The following is an 18,425-nucleotide window of genomic DNA, read 5'->3' on the forward strand; positions in this document are numbered from 1 at the left end:
TTCCTCTGTAGATGTCATAGCTAGTCCATCTGCGCGTGCGCTTCCACCATGCTTGTAGCTATCTAGATTGCGGGCGAAATGCTTACATAACGCAAGCAAGGGGGCAAAAAGCGATAATTCGAGATTTCGAGTGTGCTCAATTTCTTCTCCTCCTTCCTCCTCCTCTTTTCGAGATCATCTCACTATCGCAAATGAATCTCGAGACTACGTGATGCTGGAGGAGTTTGTCCCTCAACTTATGGCAGCTCATGCCCGGCATCTTCGCTCCATCTCCTTGTGGTGATAATCACCCGTTGTTGACCGCACCAGAGACACTACCTCCACCAGTCGCTGATAAATAGCTATTAGCTATTAGCTGCTGGGATCACTTATTATTTTACTATCCCTATTATTATGCTGCACACGATGCGCCGTCATGTCTTACACTACTAGTAATCGATCCGGGGAGAAGCCCTCCTCGCTAGCATGCCTGGCATGCCGGAGGAAGCATCTCAAATGCGACGGTGTGATGCCAATCTGTGGACGGTGCCGCAAAGCCCAGCTTGGATGCCATTACACGCCTTCTCGTCGAGGATATAAGCCTGGCTCCAGGAGCCAGTATGCAGTAACATATACGCCCGTACCGCTGTTGACTCCCTCTTCCGAATATACCGTCCCGGCGGCCACCCTACAGTTGACGCCGCAACTGTCGACCTTCTCATTCGTTAGCACGCCTCTCCCAGGCACCGTTTCGACCGCGGAGGATTTCTCTTCAGACCAGAGCAGCTCGGTTCCTACCTGGCAGACCGCAGACCACCATAGCAATAACAATCATAGCAGCAACAACGGCAGTAACCATAACAACAATAGTCTCTATAACCAGACTTCGTTATGCGTGGATAAACCCGTTGCGTCTGCAGCGGTGGTCCCGGGGCTGGCGGGAGGAGCCCAGTATACAGTCACAGATTTACAGGGGGATTCATACCTCATCGACTTTTACTATGCGTACTTTCACGACTCCCATCCCATACTGCCACCTGCACACTTCTTGCCTCGACTGTATCCTCTTCCTCCCTGCCTCGAAGCCACCATCAAATTCATAGGCGCACATTTTGTTTCAGGTATATCCCCAGATGCCTACAGGCCGACCGTCACATCATCGATTGCGGAAAGCAATGGATCTTGCTATAAAGTTCAGGCTCTGCTGCTACTTTCCATCACTTTGCATGGACGTAATGAACGAGGGGAGGGTGTCAAAGCCTTCACCGAGGCAGCAGCTTTGGCAATGAAATTGGGAATGAATATGAGAACGTTTGCTCCCAGTGTTGTAGGCGAGGACGCTGTCCTGTGTGAGAACATAAGACGGACATGGTGGGAGGTATATATGATTGATGCGATGTTTTCCGGGTTCGACCAGACCCCATGCCAGATTCCAAGCACTGTTATCATGGATGTTCCCCTCCCCTGTGATGACCTCAGCTATTCAGCCGGCATATACCTGACTGAATCGCCAACTGCCGCTCAATTCTATGACAGAATCTTTGAAGACGAAGAAGGAAGCAAGGAGTACTCGTCGTATTGCCATGCAATCGAAGCCTCAAGAGTGCTGAAACGCACCCTCGACCTCACCTATGCTCCAGAAGACCCTGAATATGACCAAATAGAGTCTATAGATGCAAGTATTGGCAGCTGGTTCCATCATCTCCCGCCTTCGAGGCGCGATATTCTCGCCGTAGACGACCAAGTGGACCAAGTCATGTTCCGTGCCTTCATGATAATTCACTGCGCATCGATATACTTGCACACTCCCCAGTCCAACCTGCTGTCTACCCCTGTAGCCATGTCTAGCATTCCCTGTGCTAGGCGCTGGATACGGTTGCTCAGAACGAGCCCTTCCACCAACCTAACCCATGCCGTCAAATCGATCAAGGCTGCCAATGGCCTGGCAAACCTTGCAGCGCTGAGATCACCAAGCATAAAGCATTCGCCCTTTTTCATCTGCGGCATGGTTTTGAGTGCGCTCGTGCAGCTCTGCGCATGCTCCATTCGCGCCTCGGATACACTGGAACCTCGTCGGGATCGTATAGCGTTGCTTATAGGGGAACTCAAGTCCTTGGGCCCGACATGGTCGATATCCAGGCTGGTAATGCGGCATATCAAGATGGTTGCGAGGGAGGTGCTTGACATTGGCGTCCGACCACCATCCTACTCGGCCATCGAGGACACTGGCCCTGACATCGCTACCATTGTCAATAATGATGTATGGCTAGGGGATATTCCTGTTGAGTAGGCACCCTTAAGCTTCATCTCAACCATTCTCCACCAATTTCCACTCCACCGCCGGGGAAGCTCTTCTCCTTTATACATACAGCGAATATATAACATATATATATCCCGGCCTGCCCCCTCCTCACTCACTTTAATTGAACTAATGCCTGCAGGGCGCACAGGTATCATTTATATTATTATTATTTGTTTTTCTTTTTTCTCCTTCCATGGCTTTTCTTGGTTACAGGATTCGCCGTCGCCGAGATGACAAGCGGGATAGAACGAACGGACATTATCTCGCTTTTTGAGTGTGCATATCCCGCGGCTTCTTGCCTTGTCACTGTGTCCACTATTGGTCGTCGGCCTTCGTCGGTGACCATCAGACAAGATGGCGAACGCTACGAGCCCGTAGCAAGAAGAAGCCACGGGTATATCCATACGTCTCTTCCCAGCTTATCAACATGTTCGCCTCACTTGCGCTGAACCTTTCAAACTTTCGGGGTTTTCTGGCGGGTAAAAAACTTTCGGGCAATAACTATTTCATTCTCAACTGATACCACTTTTTCTGGGGTCCAATCCCACGCTTGTGCACGGAGTTGAGGTTTTCGGCTTTCTATCATGTTTCATTTTCATTTCACTCCTATTCTGCGGTGCACCGGGTGACGGCGAGGTGTTCAAAGGAGTCATCGGGGGTAAAGAGACGATGCACTTGGTAGCATCCTATCCATTTATATCCTACCAATATTCACAATACTACTTCATACAGACAAAATATACACGAGAGGTAATGAATATCCTATAGCTACTGTGCCGTCTAATGGACAGGTTAATATATATTATTATTAGTTTGATAAACATAGTCCATAACTATTAGCCATTATTCATATCCTTCGTAAACTGGACTGTTTGCGTTCCTTTTTCTTTTTTGGTCCCTCTCTGGACATCAAGAAGGCTTCCTCGCAGCCTTGTTACATCAGGTAAACTTAGGTACATAACGACAACAACGACAACAGCCACCAACGAGGAGGAGATAGACAGACAATAACACAGACATAATCACTCAGGTCTTCTTCAAGTACAGTACGAGCCATCCCAGAATCCGGTACACCGCAGTGATCGAAATGAGGATCCCGGCCCATTGTGCCTGTTTGTTAGTAGCGTATCCGAAGGAGTTCAAAATCCCCTCGCCTGAAATCTGGCACTGAGACGCCAGTTCGCTGGTATACATACACTGGCAAGACGTGCCGCAGTTGAAAACACGGCCAGAGAACTCGTTGACCATCATCCCTTGGAATACATAGGTCTGATAGCCAGCCTCCCGTTAGCGAGCTGTACTATATTTTCTTCTTCTCTTTCCCCTCTTATTTTCTTTTTGTTCGTGGGATGAGAGGCGCAGAAGCAAACACGTACCTGATAATCTATATAATGGAAGACGTATCTCCAGAATACGTTCAGGATGGCTGGAGCAACCATAAAGCCGCCGACGCTCATCCAGATACCGTTCGTGAAGGCTGTGAGGGCCAAAGCGACCACAAAATTCGGGAATAGAGACGCTATCATGACTACGAGGGACTCGGCGGCAAGCAGGTCGAGGAAGAGCCACATAACCAGCGTGAAGAAGGTGTCTGCGCCTGAACGGAAGTTCACGAGCCAGTATGCTACAACGGAGAATATTATGGTGATCATGACTGCGATGCGGTTAGCTGTGAGGCGTTATACAAACTCTTCCACGGAGGATCTGAAGGCGTACATAAGAATGGCATTCCGATGAGGAAATTTGATATCACGAAAGAAGTCGCGCCGTAGAGGCCGTTGGCTCGCTCTTTGATGAATGTCGCGCGGTCTTCGAGGAATGATGGCACATACGCAACCGCCATGAACGACATGAATGCAGAGCAAAAGAACTATATCCCAAAGTTGTCGTTAGCATATGGACCTCTCCGTCTTGTGAGACTCACTTCAGATTGATACCCACCAGAGCATTGATGTATGGCTGGATGTTCTCCTGGCCAGTCCCAAGTCGCAGCCAGACAGTGCCTTCCATGATAGCCAGGCCGAGATACATCGCAACTCGAATACCGTATGCGACAACATCACGGCAGCCCTTGATAAACGATCGATGAAGCAGTGTGAAGATGGTTGAGACAATATTAACATGTTGCAGCTGGTCTGTCGAAAGGGTGATGTTTTCTTCTTTTTCGGACAGGGTAGTCAGTCTTGATATCTCAAGACTCACGTTCGAGGACTCCTCTGAATCATCCCACTGTTGGTGTATTTTGGCCAATTGAGCTTCCGCCTCCTCAGTGTTGGTTGCGAAATCTGTGCTGACGAGATCGAGCACAAACTCCGCCGGGTTGATTTGAATGGGCATGGGGTGTCCTATTTTGTCAAGGTATGCCTTCATATCCTTTCCAGGCCCGAAGTAACAGGTCTTTCCTGCGGATAGAATGAGAAGCTTATCGAAAGATTGAAACATTGAAGTGGATGGCTGGTGGATGCTGGCAATGACAATAAGCTATACGATATCAATATTAGTATCTGCATACCTGGTACTTTCTAGCACAGCATTAGGTCACAGAGACCGGGAGTGGACTCACATTGTTCTTCCTGGCCAAGGCCTTCACAAATGACATAACCTCATAACTGGCGGTAGAATCTAGGCCGCTAGTAGGTTCGTCCAAGAAGATGATCTTAGGGCAGGTAATCAATTGAGCGGCCACACTGACACGGCGCTTCTGGCCACCGCTGATTCCCTTGCGAATTGGTGTACCGATCAAGGTCTTAGCCTGATTCTGGATACCGAAGGAATTGAGGAGGTACTTGATACGCTGTATCCGATCCTTCTTGGGTATTGATCTATTAACCCTGCCGTTAACAACATATGGAAACTATATAATGGGGAAACAATTCACAAACCTGGAGAGGGACAGCTGGGCCGCAAAGTACAGCGTTTCCTCCACCGTCAATGAACCGATAAGCACATCTTCCTGTTCGACATAGGAGCTCAAATGCCTAAAGGTTTCTTTTGATGCTGTTCTGCCATTGACAAGAACTTCACCGTTGACCCCATTACGCAAACTACTGGCTCGACCGGCGAGAACATTCAATAGAGTCGTTTTTCCGCTTCCCGATGGGCCCATAAGCACCATCAACTCACCTGGAGCAAAGCAATCGCCATGTTAGCCAGTTAAAATTCCAATTTGCAAGCCAAGTTGAGAAGGCCAGTCACCTTTATTTACATAACCACTAGCACCGGAAAGAATTGCTTTGGGCTGTTTTGTTTCTCTGTCCTTGACATTGACGGTGACAGATTTCCAGGAGAAATGCTCGACCGTCTCGTTCATAAGAAAGGGGTGCTCGTCCCCGTTGGCCTCCAGGTCCGAACCCATCATGAAGGCCGAGAGTTCAGTAAGAAGTTACTCCACAGAAGATGGCTAGTTACTTGCGATTGAACGCTCAATTGAAATGGAAAGAAAAATCAGCGCAATTGATCAAGCTTAATGCATACTGACTGCAACAATACTGCTGAGAAAAGGGGACACACGGCAAACGGGGGACAGGGTCTAACGGTAGGAGAAGGCTGGAAGCCCATGCAGGCCTCTAGGGGGTTATACTTATTTAAGGGCGAGATACATGGGTACAGTACATGCGAGGGGAATATCCCGCCGTCAAGGTGCGGTTTAGAGCTACAGCGTTAGTGTTGGTCAGAAGCACGAGAATGGAGCATGAAGGCCGGCAATAAACACCGGGATACGACCTTTTAAGCCCGTCTCTCCCTTCTTTTTTCTTTCGCTTCCTCTCGCATATCATACACCTCTACGGGAGTAAACAAGCGCCAGGGTAGGCTGTTGGTGTCTCCTATTGGGTCTCGATAGCGAATCCATCCTGCAAGTCAACGAGCGTGCATCGCTAACCATGCGATGGGTGAGGCATTGCCCTTCGAGAATCCCCTCTCTCAGTTTCATGAGCCTGTCCTTCCTTCAGCTCGCTCTGTCTTTCTGCATGTCTCCATGGAGGAGGCAACAGCCTCAGCTGACTTGACTTGATGTGCGGTGAGTTTGGTCGGCCCCCCCTAGATACATAGCTCGAAAATTTGTCGGGGTCTAATTCATGGGAATATCCCCTTCGAGTTAGGTGTGGGCCTCCTGGCCGTCCTCCCGCCCGAAGCATGGTGGCAGCGCAAGCAAGAACACGAAGTTAAGCCCAGGATCCTCCATACTCTGGGCCAAAGCGGATGAGATTCCCCACGATGGCTCTTGTTTGCATGTGGTGCGGATGGAGACCCTGCGGAGCCAGAGGACCGTAGCAAGGCTCCCCGGCCACAGTCGACGTCTTATCATCTGCGGACGCAGAGTCAGACCTGCATGCCCAGAACATTACGACGCCAAATATAATGGCGGTGGTCAGGGTGCAGGCAGTTCATCGCCCAGTAATAGTTGCTGGGAAGGCGTGGCGGCGGCTTGCTTGACATTTTGAGCTTACTCCGGAACATCTAATGATCAGATCTCCTAAGCTTGCTGGGCGAGAGCTGTTCTTGCCTACCTGAATATCGTTGGACCACAATGGAGAAAAGGCCCAATCCCCCAAGGATACCTTGGGTAACTAAAGTCTAGCTAAAGTGGAATATCCTAATACCCCCCTAAAAGACGATGAACCCCGGCTCGCCAGGAAAATAAAGCCTATTGCCGGACGCAGGGTGCCACGTCTGGGGGTGTGTGTGTGTTGGGATATTTCACTTTAGCTAGACTTGCACACATTACTCAAGGTATCCTAGGGGCATTATGTCTTTTTATCCCCTCCGGTCCAGCCAGTGTTTATCTCTAGAAGTAGCCTTGATAACTCCCGAGCGCTCATAAGTGGTGAAACTTGTCTCTTGCTCGAAGGTTTGAAGGAGCATCACGTGATCTAAGCCTCACCTCAAGACGCAAGCAGCAAAAGAATGCGTCAGCGTGCAGGTGAGCATTGAAAAAGGAGGTAAACTGGCATAGAACAGATGGACGATGATGGCTACCAAGACAGGCGGCTATGCTACGTCTGTTTATCTACTAATCTATGCAGAAATGAGCCTCCGTCGAACACCAGTCGAACACCAGGGGGCGGCGGCGGCGTATCGTATATCCGAGGCGCGACTGGTCAAACACTGGCGGCTCCGGCATATACACCAAACCGTTAGTTATTATAGCTCGGTGTCATATATATGAGCTCAACACCAAATTCTGTGGGAAGATGACTTTATATGACGAATTATTATATACCCTTTTTGCCTTTTGGTATCTCCATGCAGGAATAAAGGAAGGGTCCTTTTTTTTTTCTTCCTTCAAAGGACTTAGCGTATCCATCCCTGTTTCCACGAGAGGTTGGAGGAACCGATTTGACACTAAGTATGACAGCAGATAATAACCCCGTAGATAGTTACCTATTTACTCCGCACTCCGCAGCAAGCCAGCATATGCGGCAACTCATCCTACAAGGCCACCAGAGTAATAGCCTACGCGTTCCAAGTCACCCAACATTTTTCTACCCTTAACTAGGTATCGATTTCCTGGTTATGGGTACCTAATGATGCATGCTGGGTGAAGAAACGAGGCTCAAGCTGTGTCTTTACGTCCAAGCCTTTCACAAAGACTCTTTTCTATCGACATATTTTGTTCTTTCTGTATAACACCAGTAGCCGCCTCCTCCTAGCTGACCATGTCTTCTGATGGCACAGAGACCTCCACCAACTATCCGCTGCCCCAATTTAGCGTGTCCCATTCTAGGCGAACAACATGCGACATGTGCCGCGAACGCAAAGTGCGCTGCGATCGAGGGAAGCCGGAATGTGGAAGGTGCAAGAAAACCCTTAAGGAAGGTCAAAAATGCACATATCCATCCGCCGGGGGCGAAGCTGCCAAGTTCAGCTCCGCTTTGCGGAACCTCCACGCTCGTCTCGGTAGGCAAACCCAATGGGATACACAGTAGTGACGACTTGAAACTACTCTTGACATCAACGCCTTTGAAACAGTCAAGCTAATAAGGGCAGCACACGCGGAGTCAAAGCTTCAGGAACGAGGGATATCGTTTTCAAAAGAGAGTGAAATAGGACCACGACTGGAATTTTCAAACCTTCCCCACGAGCTATCAAACGACGTCGATGTCGGAGATATTCCTTTAGATTTTGGATCCTGGTATGCCATACCCCCTTTTTTTTGTACAAGTCAAAGTATACACAGGGCTAGAGATACCAAGACTGAGCTATTTTAACCATACGGTAGGGAGGGTGCCGCAATTGATTTTGATTCCATCGATGGAATTTTTGATGACACCGTACGGGAGAGTCTTGGATTGCAAGGTGATTTTTCGGCCGCCCTAAACCCATCGCTGCCGGAATTGAAGGCAGGCCCGCCATCTACTACTAGTGTGACTGCGTCACGTTGCCCAAACCCCGGGATATTATTGAACGTTGGCCATATATCTGAGGAGACCATGCAAAGCCTGTAAGTAACTAGCACCCATTGATAACTACGGGTTGGAATTCCTTATCTGACAGGAGTACCAACGAAGTTTTGAAGCATATTATCATGTCGTGCAAAAACATTTGCAATTGGTTGACCAAATGAAAACTCTACAATCCACACTGAGCACCGACACTCACCAAGGCCAGGCGCTGCGGTATGCGGTAGGCATGGCTGGAGCTGGTACTTTTGAAAACCCGGCGGATCTTCAACAGCAGTGCTATGTCGCTGCAAGGTTTCATCTTGAAATGGCTGAAACGCAAACAGATAGCTCTTCATTATTCAGCCTGGAGACCGTGCAAGCCTTGATCCTCGTGGCTCGATTTGAATTTACGCATGGGCGAGAAGCAGCCGCACTGATCACCGCTGCGCGACTATCGCGCCTGATAGGTTTACTAGGATATGATAGACTCGGTGTCTCCGATACCCGAACAGACAAGGGGGGGATTCTCAGCCCCGTCAGGCTAGAAGAGATGAAGCGTACATTCTGGACCGGATTCCTTCTAAAATGCCACGCAACTACCCGATGCCCTGGCACGGCACCAATTGTGGTAGACGAGGTAAGTCATCTAAAATTAGCCCAATCTGTTATTTTTCATGGGTGTTCCTTCATCGTTGACTTCAGTGCCAGATACATACCGTGCTGCCTTCTAAACTTACCACGACAGAATCTGATCATGGAATCTTCATCAGAGAGGCAGGCACACAGTCAGCAATCGAGAATCTTCAGCCCTTCTCCCTATTAGTACTTGCGATGAATCTCCTTGCCTCCACTCACCAACACCAACGCATGACAGAAGCAAACGTTGCCAGAACCGGTGCACAGGATTACAACTTCTGTCTCACCCACGAACGGATCGATACTAAGATTAATATCATCCTTAACTGCATCTCATCATTCATCCTGCTTAAAGGGCCGGATACTGAGATATGTGTCCTTACTCTTGTTATTGTCTTGGGAGTTCGGATCGCACTCTACAACGCTGCTATAGTCAATGTGCAGAAGGCATCTTTCCTTGGTCCAATCGTTGGTGAAAGTGAAAAAATAGGCATCTCAGCCGCTAACGCTATGTGCGATGTGCTTCTAGAAGCCGATGTACTAGGCGCAAGACAGGTAACTTATACAGATACAAAGTGCCCTACCCTTATTTCACTGCTAACTTAAGACCTTACGTGCATTTTATAGGCTCCGATATATAAAGAAATGAGCCTATTCATTATGCCGCCTCTCTCATTAGCTGCTAGTATCCAACTCCGCGTGTTGGAAAGCTGGAAAAGAGGCACTGGGCTGAATACATACAACACCAACCGCGAGATCCGACTTTCTCTTAAAACGATCTTCAACGCCATGAATACCTTTAAGGGTTCGACAACCCACTACGAGCCACAGATCACTAAATGTCGGGAATTCTTGGATAGTATACAGTTTGGCGAACGGTTTAACTCGGAGTTGGGTGTGCCAGTGTATGGAAACAGAGGCGGGTAGAGAAACAGAAAACAAAGTCGCTGAATTGCTTAGATGCCACCTTTTGCGAAAACAGTTGCTGAGATAGTATCAAATAGTTACGAGCAGCCTGCCGCGGCGAATTGATGATCTTAGCGATGGATCTAATTCTGTGTGCCTTTCCTGCTGGAATTCAACTCATGAGGCAAAAACTTATACCCAATGGACTACCATCCCCAACGCCTCCCCTCTCACAATAACAAGGAATCTAATGAAGGAATACAACAATGTATGGTGTACCAATACTGCATCCAGCTGTCACCGCGCATAGGGTTTAGGGGAAAGATCTTATGTCTTTGTGTGTGATGATAAACGTGCTGATTGGAAACCTGTTGGAACTGGGTTGCTACGCGAGCTCTCTAGAATCACTGAGGGTTTGAGATTGCACTTTTACCATGGGATGACTAGCTTTAGTTGCTTCAAATTTGGATGAACACGCTGTTATAGCGACTAGCTAGTTACCTACCCAGGTAGGTAATTTATTAAGGGTAAAACTGCCCTTTTGTCCATTCGGTGTATTATTAACTTAGTTACTCCGTAGTTAACTAGTGGTTTCAACTGCCAATCTTCCAAATTTCCGTTAAAACTGCCATCCGTCAAGCCAGCGTTCCATCGATGCTCCATCCACGGCGTGCAAACCCGCCACTGCTCGACTAGACTTCATCGTGCGTGCTGTTTCGAACCGCACTTTTATATTACCGCTCTGCATTTCCTCGAAGAACTCGAGTAGTTTCACAGATGGGTATTGGTCAATTTGTTCGCGCGTCGTTGCTCCGATGTTTCTCAGTGCTTGCAGCCAGTCGTGGAAGTTGACAGGTTCGAGGTCCATGGCGTTATCACTCTGTTTTTGATAATACCCTCGGATTACTTGGACCATGTCCTTCCACTCTGTGACTTGAGGGTTGACGAGATTGAAACAATCGGGGAGTTTACTGCTGTCGTCCGAACTGAGCAGTGAGAGGGTGATGTCAAGGATTGCTTGTGCGGCTATGTCTATTGGAACCCAGTCTATTGTGTTCTCCGCTCCTAGTGACTGTGGAATTTTACCCAAAGCTTTCGACGTTGCGATAAGGGACGGCACCCATTCTATAAGTGGCAGCTTATTGTCAATGAAGGGCCCAGTGCTAGGTTTATTTATACCATGTATATATAGACTTACCTGATTTGTTCCACACTCCTCCTATTTCCAGAGGCCCACTCAGCTGTCCAACACGTACAATTGCCGAGCGAGCGCCAGAAACTCTTGCTGCTTTTCTCAATATACAGCTTGCCACATGTTTTGACTCGCCGTAGCCCTGCTTCAGGGGCAAACTGTTGTCTTCTTCAAACGACTCCGGGACTTTCGGACAATCATAACCCCTATCTTTAGAAGCGCGGACAGTCGACCAATTGCCTATACTTGCGATTGATGACACAAATATGATGTGGGGGTTGTACCGTGCTGAGATGGCGAAATCTACACAGTGTCTCACTCCAGCAATAGCACTGCCTTCAAAGTATTCAAGGCTGTTGTTGAAGTTGACGGGCCAGGCATTATGGATGAATACGTCAACTGCCTGCTGCAGCTCTAGGTATTTTGTTGACGACAAACCGAAGCAGTCGCGGCTGAAGTCGGCGGTGATGAACTCGACCTTAGAAGCAAAGCTGACTGAACTCATTCCACGATCGTGGAAGCTTTGTTTTTGACTTGATGCCGCGTCTGAAGAGCGGTTTAGGCAGTAAATATGCTCGAAATCTGGATTGGAAAGGAGATAGTGAAGTAAGTAAGTGCCGAGAGAGCCCGTGGAGCCCGTTAAAATGGCGACGTGCTTCTTGAGTGTCCCAGTAGGACTCGAAGTAACTTTGCGTAACGATTCCGTGTGCCTGTGTATCATAGCGGACATCTTCTCTTCCCGAGAGAGTGCACTTTCTGCGATACCCTTAGTGAGATAGTCGGTACCATTATTTAGGGCCTGCATGATTGCCTCGCAAAGCCGATCGATGCTCGGATTCCCATAAATAACTCGAGGTGAGCATATGTTTCTGCCATTGGACTTTTGGTGGAATATACGACTCAGCTCATTGCTAAGCTGGAGAACTTGTAGGGAGTTTGCCCCAAGGTGAAAGATATCCGTGTCATCATGGAGCTCCCCCTGAATTGGACGCAGCGTGGCCCGGAAAGTCTCCTGAAGAAGTGATTTGACCGTTGTACTGTCAGCTTGACCATGAAATTCGGCGACACTGATATCATCAGAAGACTTGTCTTTCGCATAGAGTTCGTCGATTTCAGCTTCATAGAGCTGGTACGTGGCCTGACGCATGATTGAGCCCTTTGATGTGAACATGAAGGGTTTTTCGGGTGTTGCCAGTATTACCATCGATTTCCAAACTTTTGCGTGAGTTGGACACTGTGCGTTGGCACTTTCTATCCACGGCCAGACATAGTCGATGAATTCCCTTGAGTCCACCGACTGCTGCTTAGGTTGTGGTTCAATAATAAGGCCGGCCTGAAATCTTTTAGAGCCAATAACAAGGGCACTTTTAACCCAGGGATGGCCTTCCATGGATTTTTCAAATGGTAGAGGATTCAATTTCTCCCCATTGCTCAATGTCACCATGCCATCAGCTCGCCCTGCGTACCTCCACATCCTAGGTTCAGTAGGATGTTTTTCAAAGAGGTCCTTTGTTCTCCATTCTGATAGCCTGGGGAAATTGTAGAAAACCATTTGATTTTCCCTGTTGAATGTTTGCTTCACGACTAACTCAAAAAGACCATCCATTGCCGCTTCCATGGTAATCCCGCATTCGTTACTCCATTCGAAATACTCCCAGTCTTCCTCGAGTAGTGGTATATAACATGGAACGTGAAGCATCTCAGTGCTGCCGATACCAGCCTGTAGTTTTGTCACTTTAGAAACTACATCACCGCATTGGCGAGATAAAGGGGCACCGCCATAGAACGTGTATTCAAGTGTCGACAAAATCTCCAGGCCATTGGGGCTATTAACGATGTCTTCGAGCACAGAGGGTGCAAAGGTTGCGGAGGAGGGCTTTGTTTCGCTTATCGTCAACATCATGAGCTCCGCAGTCACAGGTCGCCCTGCTGGAAGAAGTGCTAGGGGTCCCTGATGATAAATCGCACGAGCGAGCGAGATAATCCCCATTATATGGAAGAAGGGCATCATCGAAACCATTAGTTTGGGGGCAAAAAGTTCATCGTGCATATAACGTCGGCATCCCGGTACTGGCATTTCTTTGATACTTGCAATCACTGCCAAGGCACCGGCTTTAATGTACACTGGCTTAGGTAAACCAGTTGTCCCACTTGAATGAAGGATTAATGCTGTTTTATCCTCTCCGTGCAGGAAGCGATCCCTATATAGAGTATGTTCGGAGTCTGGCTGCAGCATATATTCAAGGTCTGGTATTTGGAATGTCTTCAGGGACGTGGATTTCGCAGACAAACCATGAACCTGCTTATCAAATTCCTGGCTATATACAAACTTCTGGCATTTGGTTGAGTGGAGTAAAGACAATTGACCTTCTTTGGAGTTCCGTGGGGACGTCAATAGAGCCTTGTATAGTTAAGATCTAGTTAGCACAAAACTTCTTCGAACGGGATTCCTGCCTCTCTCAAGAGCTTACGTTATACCCAGTTTTCATTGCTGCTAATATGAATATCGGGTATCTGATGTCGTTGATGGCCATATATGCAACTGGTTCATCTTCCACCGCGGGGCCTAGATGTCCCTCAATCCAACGTGACATAGTGCCGACATATTTTGTAAGTTGCAACCACGTTATGTCATGCCACACGGTCTCGCCGTTCGACGATACGGGTATTTTGGCAAAGATACCCTGGGGTCTCGAGGCTGCGAGCAGATCAAGCTCTGCTGTTAAAGATCTCATTTTTGAAGGGGTAGGGTGTGAAATGCAAGATTAGCTTTACAGTAGCAGTTTCTAGGGAAACTACTCAGTAACTAGATAACTATATCTTGGTGACGAAACATGCATCAAGGTTGAGAGTGGGGGATATGCCTGGCTCTTAAGGGCAGCGCACAACTCGCATGCTACTAACTACTTTTGTGTAGATGCCTATAGAGTTACGAAGTACCGGGTCGCAGGATTGATGCTACAATCCTTAGGGTCGAAACAACAGACAGAGTCTGGTGTTGCGACTAGAAATAACTAGACCGAAGGTTCCGTCGCGGGTGGGGCCGGGACCCGAGCCGCAGGTAGTTAAAACTAGCGAGCTAACCTGTTTAAGTTAATCTATCCGCAACTTTAAACTCGGCACTTCGGCCGAAGCCGCGGCTTTAAAAAGCTCCCCAACTACATAAATCGAATGAACATTCTTGTAACAAGAGTAAAGAGTTATGAATAACTAGACGACAGCGACGCATGCGCAAATGCTCTTGAGCCATATTCCATTTTGTTCATTGCACCATTCGCGCGATTTCCACAAGCTTGAGACTCTTAGCTACGGCTCCCAACCATCAACATGCCAACCCAGAGCGACCTCACCATTGATGTCACCAAGTTTCATCCAAGCAACGTCACCGAGGAAGTAAAGAAAGTGAATACATTCATTGAGAATGTGACTAAAAATGGGCCGAAGTGGGATGAAGTAGGGGCAGAGAAATACCGGCAAATGCGAGAGACAGGCGAGACACCTCTACCAGTGCCAGTCTACCTTTCAGATGCTATAGACGCAACACTACCATCAAGAGATGCTGGCCGTGATATTCCTTTACGTGTATTTCGGCCAGAGAATGGTCTTCCAAGCAAGGGTATCTATCTCCATTTTCACGGAGGAGGGTTCGTATTAGGGACCCACAAACAGTAAGTCAAGCGGCTGATAGAGAAGAGAGAGTTCTTATAGCTAATGCAATTGCTACACTCAAGTTCGGATACCCCTCTGAAAATGTATGCCAATAAATGCCAGCTTACCGCTATCTCAGTTGGGTATCGCCTCGCCCCAGAAGACCCCTATCCAGCCGGTATAAATGACTGCGTTGATGCCGCAGAGTACCTCATTGACCATCCGGAGGAATATCAAGCAAAGTTGGCTCTTGTGGGCGGGGAATCATCTGGTGGTTGTCTAGCAGCATTGACTGCATTTCAGCTTATGCGCTCACGCCCACAACATCAACTCGCAGGCCTGATCTTCCCATACGGCTGGTTTGATATATCTCTTGGTCTACCAAAAGTGACCTCATTTACAAGACCGCTGGTAATCAACCTTGAAGCGATGCAACTTTTCGCTAATGCCTATGCCCCTAATAAAGAAGAGAGGAGGCATCCTCAACTCTCACCACTATATGAGGACATGCAGGCCCTGGCTTTACAATCACCTAGCTTATCACTCCCACCAGCACTATTCCTATGTGGAACAAACGACCCATTGCTGGATGATACCCTTCTTATGAATATGAAATGGATGATAGCAGGTGGAGAGTCTGTTCTAAAAATTTATCCAGGAGCTCCTCACGGATTCAACGCTTTCCCTGGAAAGATGGGAGAGGATGGAAAGGCTGTCATTCTTCAGTTTATGCAGGAGAAGTTAGACGCTGCGACGCAGAGGAATTGAAAAGCCCGAGTCATATCGATTTGCGTGTTTTCTTGATGTTATTTAGTTGGCAAACGTTTGTAGTTACGGCATTAGACGTTGTTTTCTGCCTGTCATGGCCTTTTATGTTCATCAGCTGAATCTCCCCAGGAGGGCAACTTTAAAAATAGACTCCTTTGCATTGAATCGTGCATGTCTAGAATTGGGAGGCTTTGATAGATCTTTTCATATTTCAACATAACTATAATGCAATCTCTGACCAGTCACCTTCAATTGGAAAAGATTAAAACAGGGTTTTGTATTCTCTCACACAAGTGGCTAGTTAGCTATATAGTTAAGTTACAAGTAACTAGTTAAACGCTAACTAGAGCCGGCCCAGTCCTCTTTGATCAGGTCGCTTGCACGCTCTGCTACGGCATACACGGTTGCCTGGATATTGCCTAGTGTAATCATGGGTAGAACACTAGCATCAATAACACGGACATTCTTGGTGCCATGAACGATCAGACGATCGTTCACCACCCCTCCCAAATCTCTAGGCATCATCGCGCAGGTACAAGAGGGATGATACGTTGTCCAAAGTCTCTCTTTTGTAACCTGTTTTGCGATTTCAATGTCTGCAAGGTTGCTAGCAAGCGGGGGAAGACGGCTGTCTTTTAATAGTCGTTTCATCTCCTGTTGGCTGACGATATTCTCAATGAATTGTGTCCCACGAGCGAGAATCTCCACATCTAGAGGATGAGACAGGTAACCAGGATCAATCGCAGGGCTAACCAGTGGGTCACTACTTCTAACGTGGACACTGCCACGAGAGAATGGATGGTTAAGGCCCACCATAACTGAAATGTAATTTTCAGGGCGCTGCTGGCTGTATGCCAGGCCTATGGGGGTCTTTCCTTCTAGTTCAATATTCATCTGACTTGGCATCAAACCATAGAAACACAAGCTTTCCTGTGGATCGAGGACCATGTCTCGTAATTCTGTAAACTGCTCTTTCCTCCCAGGAGGAAGAAGGTTTGGATGTTTGAGATCCATGTGGGCTTCTGTTAAGGATTTGATGTCATGAGACGACATTCGACCGTTGATGTCAACGGGGGGCATGTATGCAAGGCTAAACGGTATTCCAGAAAGAGGCCCCGTTCGTGAAGTGTTATACTCCTGTAACCATGCTTTCACTATCGTAGGATCGCGAGTAATATCTGCCGACACCTGATCGTCGGCCACCTCAAATGAGATACTAGTGAAGCAATGGTCCTGCAAGTTTTCACCTACCCCCGGATTGTCGATGACTGTTTCAATGCCATAACGCTCAAGGATATCACGAGAACCGATGCCGGAATTTTCTAGGATCAGAGGTGACTGCAAGGCTCCGGCAGCAAGGATCACTTCCCCAGTATATATCTCGCTAACACTTCCATCTTTACCACGTACTTGGATCCCTTGCCCTTCAACGACTCCGCTGTCTGAGCTCTGCAGTAAAACTTTGGTCACAAAAGTTTCAGCCAATAAGTCGAGGTTGGGCCGATTCTCGACTTCCCCCGTACAATAGGCGGACGCAGAGTAGGAGCGACGGTTTTGAGTATCAACCGAATTGGGGGGAGTGAAAGGGCCGATCTTTTTCCCCACGATAGGGTCACTACTGTCGCGGAAGCCGGCGCCGTTGAAAGCGGCCATCCAGGCTTGATTGAACGGCCCGTACGAGTTCGGAAAGGTAGCCTGCAATGGACCATCTGTGCCGTGGAGGCCCGGGTCCAAATACGAATCCAGGGAGAGGAGCTCATTGGTCTCCTTCGACGCCGGGAAAAAAGTGTGGAACTTCTTGTAGTACGGCGCCATATCCTCGTAGCTCCATCCGCGATTTCCAAGCCTCGTCCACGCCTGAAAATCCCGTTGAGAGGGATACACGATTGCTGCGACATTGATCGCGGAGGAGCCGCCGAGGACTTTCCCCCTGGGCTGAGGAATCTGACGTGAATTGAGGTGCGCCTGGTTAACAGTTAGGTTAATTACTCTCGTCAGTAACTCCGAATGCAGGCGCGCATGCTCACCTGGGGTTCGGTCCAAAAGCCCCAATCGTACGCTGGATCGCCCCAGAGGCCCATGAATAAACCAGGAGTGTCTATCCTAGGATCCCCTCGACGGTCTTCTCCAGCCTCAATTACCAATATCCTTTTATTCGCGTCTTCACTTAGGCGCGCGGCAGCAACGAGGCCTGCCACACCACCTCCAACAATGATAGCATCGTAACGACGCGATTTCGCGGCGTCGATGGTGACTGGGATTTTGGACGACATTCTCGTGAAAGTAGAATTGTATCTGACGGGCCGTCTTGCAATACCCAGGCCTTCGCCTTTCAATAACTATTGGCTAATAGTTATATATGCAGTTTTATGGCTGGCAATGGATTCGACCCCGACGGAGCAAACCCCATGGTGCCCATCCTCCCATCCTTTGCCCTTCCGAGCCCGTATCTGACGGCCAACTAGTTAGGTAACCAGTTATTAGTTGGCCTGGCTTGACTGGAATATCAAGGGCGGCCACTCGGCCGGACAACCGACCTGCACCGCAAGCCAGCCCTCCCCCAGGATTCCTTCAAACCGGGCGGATGGGACTGGGCCGAGACGTCATGGAG

General features: G+C 48.4%; 8 protein-coding genes across 8 annotated transcripts; 4 read left to right on the forward strand and 4 right to left on the reverse strand.

The window, feature by feature from the left end:
* Positions 1 to 415: 415 nt before the first annotated feature.
* MGYG_02800 (hypothetical protein) lies at positions 416 to 2,269 on the forward strand (the record flags this gene model as incomplete). Its single annotated transcript, XM_003175222.1, has 1 exon — positions 416 to 2,269. One exon carries the CDS (start codon positions 416 to 418, stop codon positions 2,267 to 2,269), a length of 1,854 nt encoding a protein of 617 aa, XP_003175270.1.
* Positions 2,270 to 2,410: 141 nt separating this feature from the next.
* MGYG_02801 (hypothetical protein) lies at positions 2,411 to 2,730 on the forward strand (the record flags this gene model as incomplete). The annotated part of the gene is made up of 2 exons (XM_003175223.1): positions 2,411 to 2,429; positions 2,495 to 2,730. 2 exons carry the CDS (start codon positions 2,411 to 2,413, stop codon positions 2,728 to 2,730), a joined length of 255 nt encoding a protein of 84 aa, XP_003175271.1.
* Positions 2,731 to 3,307: 577 nt separating this feature from the next.
* MGYG_02802 (hypothetical protein) lies at positions 3,308 to 5,639 on the reverse strand (the record flags this gene model as incomplete). Its single annotated transcript, XM_003175224.1, has 7 exons — positions 3,308 to 3,550; positions 3,658 to 3,935; positions 3,998 to 4,151; positions 4,223 to 4,762; positions 4,845 to 5,103; positions 5,164 to 5,404; positions 5,477 to 5,639. The coding sequence occupies 7 exons, from the start codon at positions 5,637 to 5,639 to the stop codon at positions 3,308 to 3,310; spliced, it is 1,878 nt and encodes a 625-aa protein (XP_003175272.1).
* A 738-nt stretch (positions 5,640 to 6,377) lies between these two features.
* MGYG_08998 (hypothetical protein) lies at positions 6,378 to 6,718 on the reverse strand (the record flags this gene model as incomplete). The annotated part of the gene is made up of 2 exons (XM_003175225.1): positions 6,378 to 6,587; positions 6,608 to 6,718. 2 exons carry the CDS (start codon positions 6,716 to 6,718, stop codon positions 6,378 to 6,380), a joined length of 321 nt encoding a protein of 106 aa, XP_003175273.1.
* A 1,220-nt stretch (positions 6,719 to 7,938) lies between these two features.
* Positions 7,939 to 10,227, forward strand: MGYG_02803 (hypothetical protein; the record flags this gene model as incomplete). The annotated part of the gene is made up of 6 exons (XM_003175226.1): positions 7,939 to 8,179; positions 8,270 to 8,414; positions 8,502 to 8,723; positions 8,791 to 9,301; positions 9,373 to 9,855; positions 9,928 to 10,227. The coding sequence occupies 6 exons, from the start codon at positions 7,939 to 7,941 to the stop codon at positions 10,225 to 10,227; spliced, it is 1,902 nt and encodes a 633-aa protein (XP_003175274.1).
* Positions 10,228 to 10,825: 598 nt separating this feature from the next.
* On the reverse strand, positions 10,826 to 14,133 carry MGYG_02804 (hypothetical protein; the record flags this gene model as incomplete). The annotated part of the gene is made up of 3 exons (XM_003175227.1): positions 10,826 to 11,331; positions 11,405 to 13,799; positions 13,870 to 14,133. The coding sequence occupies 3 exons, from the start codon at positions 14,131 to 14,133 to the stop codon at positions 10,826 to 10,828; spliced, it is 3,165 nt and encodes a 1,054-aa protein (XP_003175275.1).
* Positions 14,134 to 14,725: 592 nt separating this feature from the next.
* On the forward strand, positions 14,726 to 15,814 carry MGYG_02805 (acetyl esterase; the record flags this gene model as incomplete). Its single annotated transcript, XM_003175228.1, has 2 exons — positions 14,726 to 15,066; positions 15,130 to 15,814. The coding sequence occupies 2 exons, from the start codon at positions 14,726 to 14,728 to the stop codon at positions 15,812 to 15,814; spliced, it is 1,026 nt and encodes a 341-aa protein (XP_003175276.1).
* A 339-nt stretch (positions 15,815 to 16,153) lies between these two features.
* Positions 16,154 to 18,087, reverse strand: MGYG_02806 (choline dehydrogenase; the record flags this gene model as incomplete). Its single annotated transcript, XM_003175229.1, has 2 exons — positions 16,154 to 17,779; positions 17,842 to 18,087. The coding sequence occupies 2 exons, from the start codon at positions 18,085 to 18,087 to the stop codon at positions 16,154 to 16,156; spliced, it is 1,872 nt and encodes a 623-aa protein (XP_003175277.1).
* Positions 18,088 to 18,425: the final 338 nt, after the last annotated feature.

Source organism: Nannizzia gypsea, genomic scaffold (assembly GCF_000150975.2).
Source record: "Nannizzia gypsea CBS 118893 supercont1.2 genomic scaffold, whole genome shotgun sequence".
Lineage (NCBI taxonomy): Eukaryota > Fungi > Ascomycota > Eurotiomycetes > Onygenales > Arthrodermataceae > Nannizzia > Nannizzia gypsea.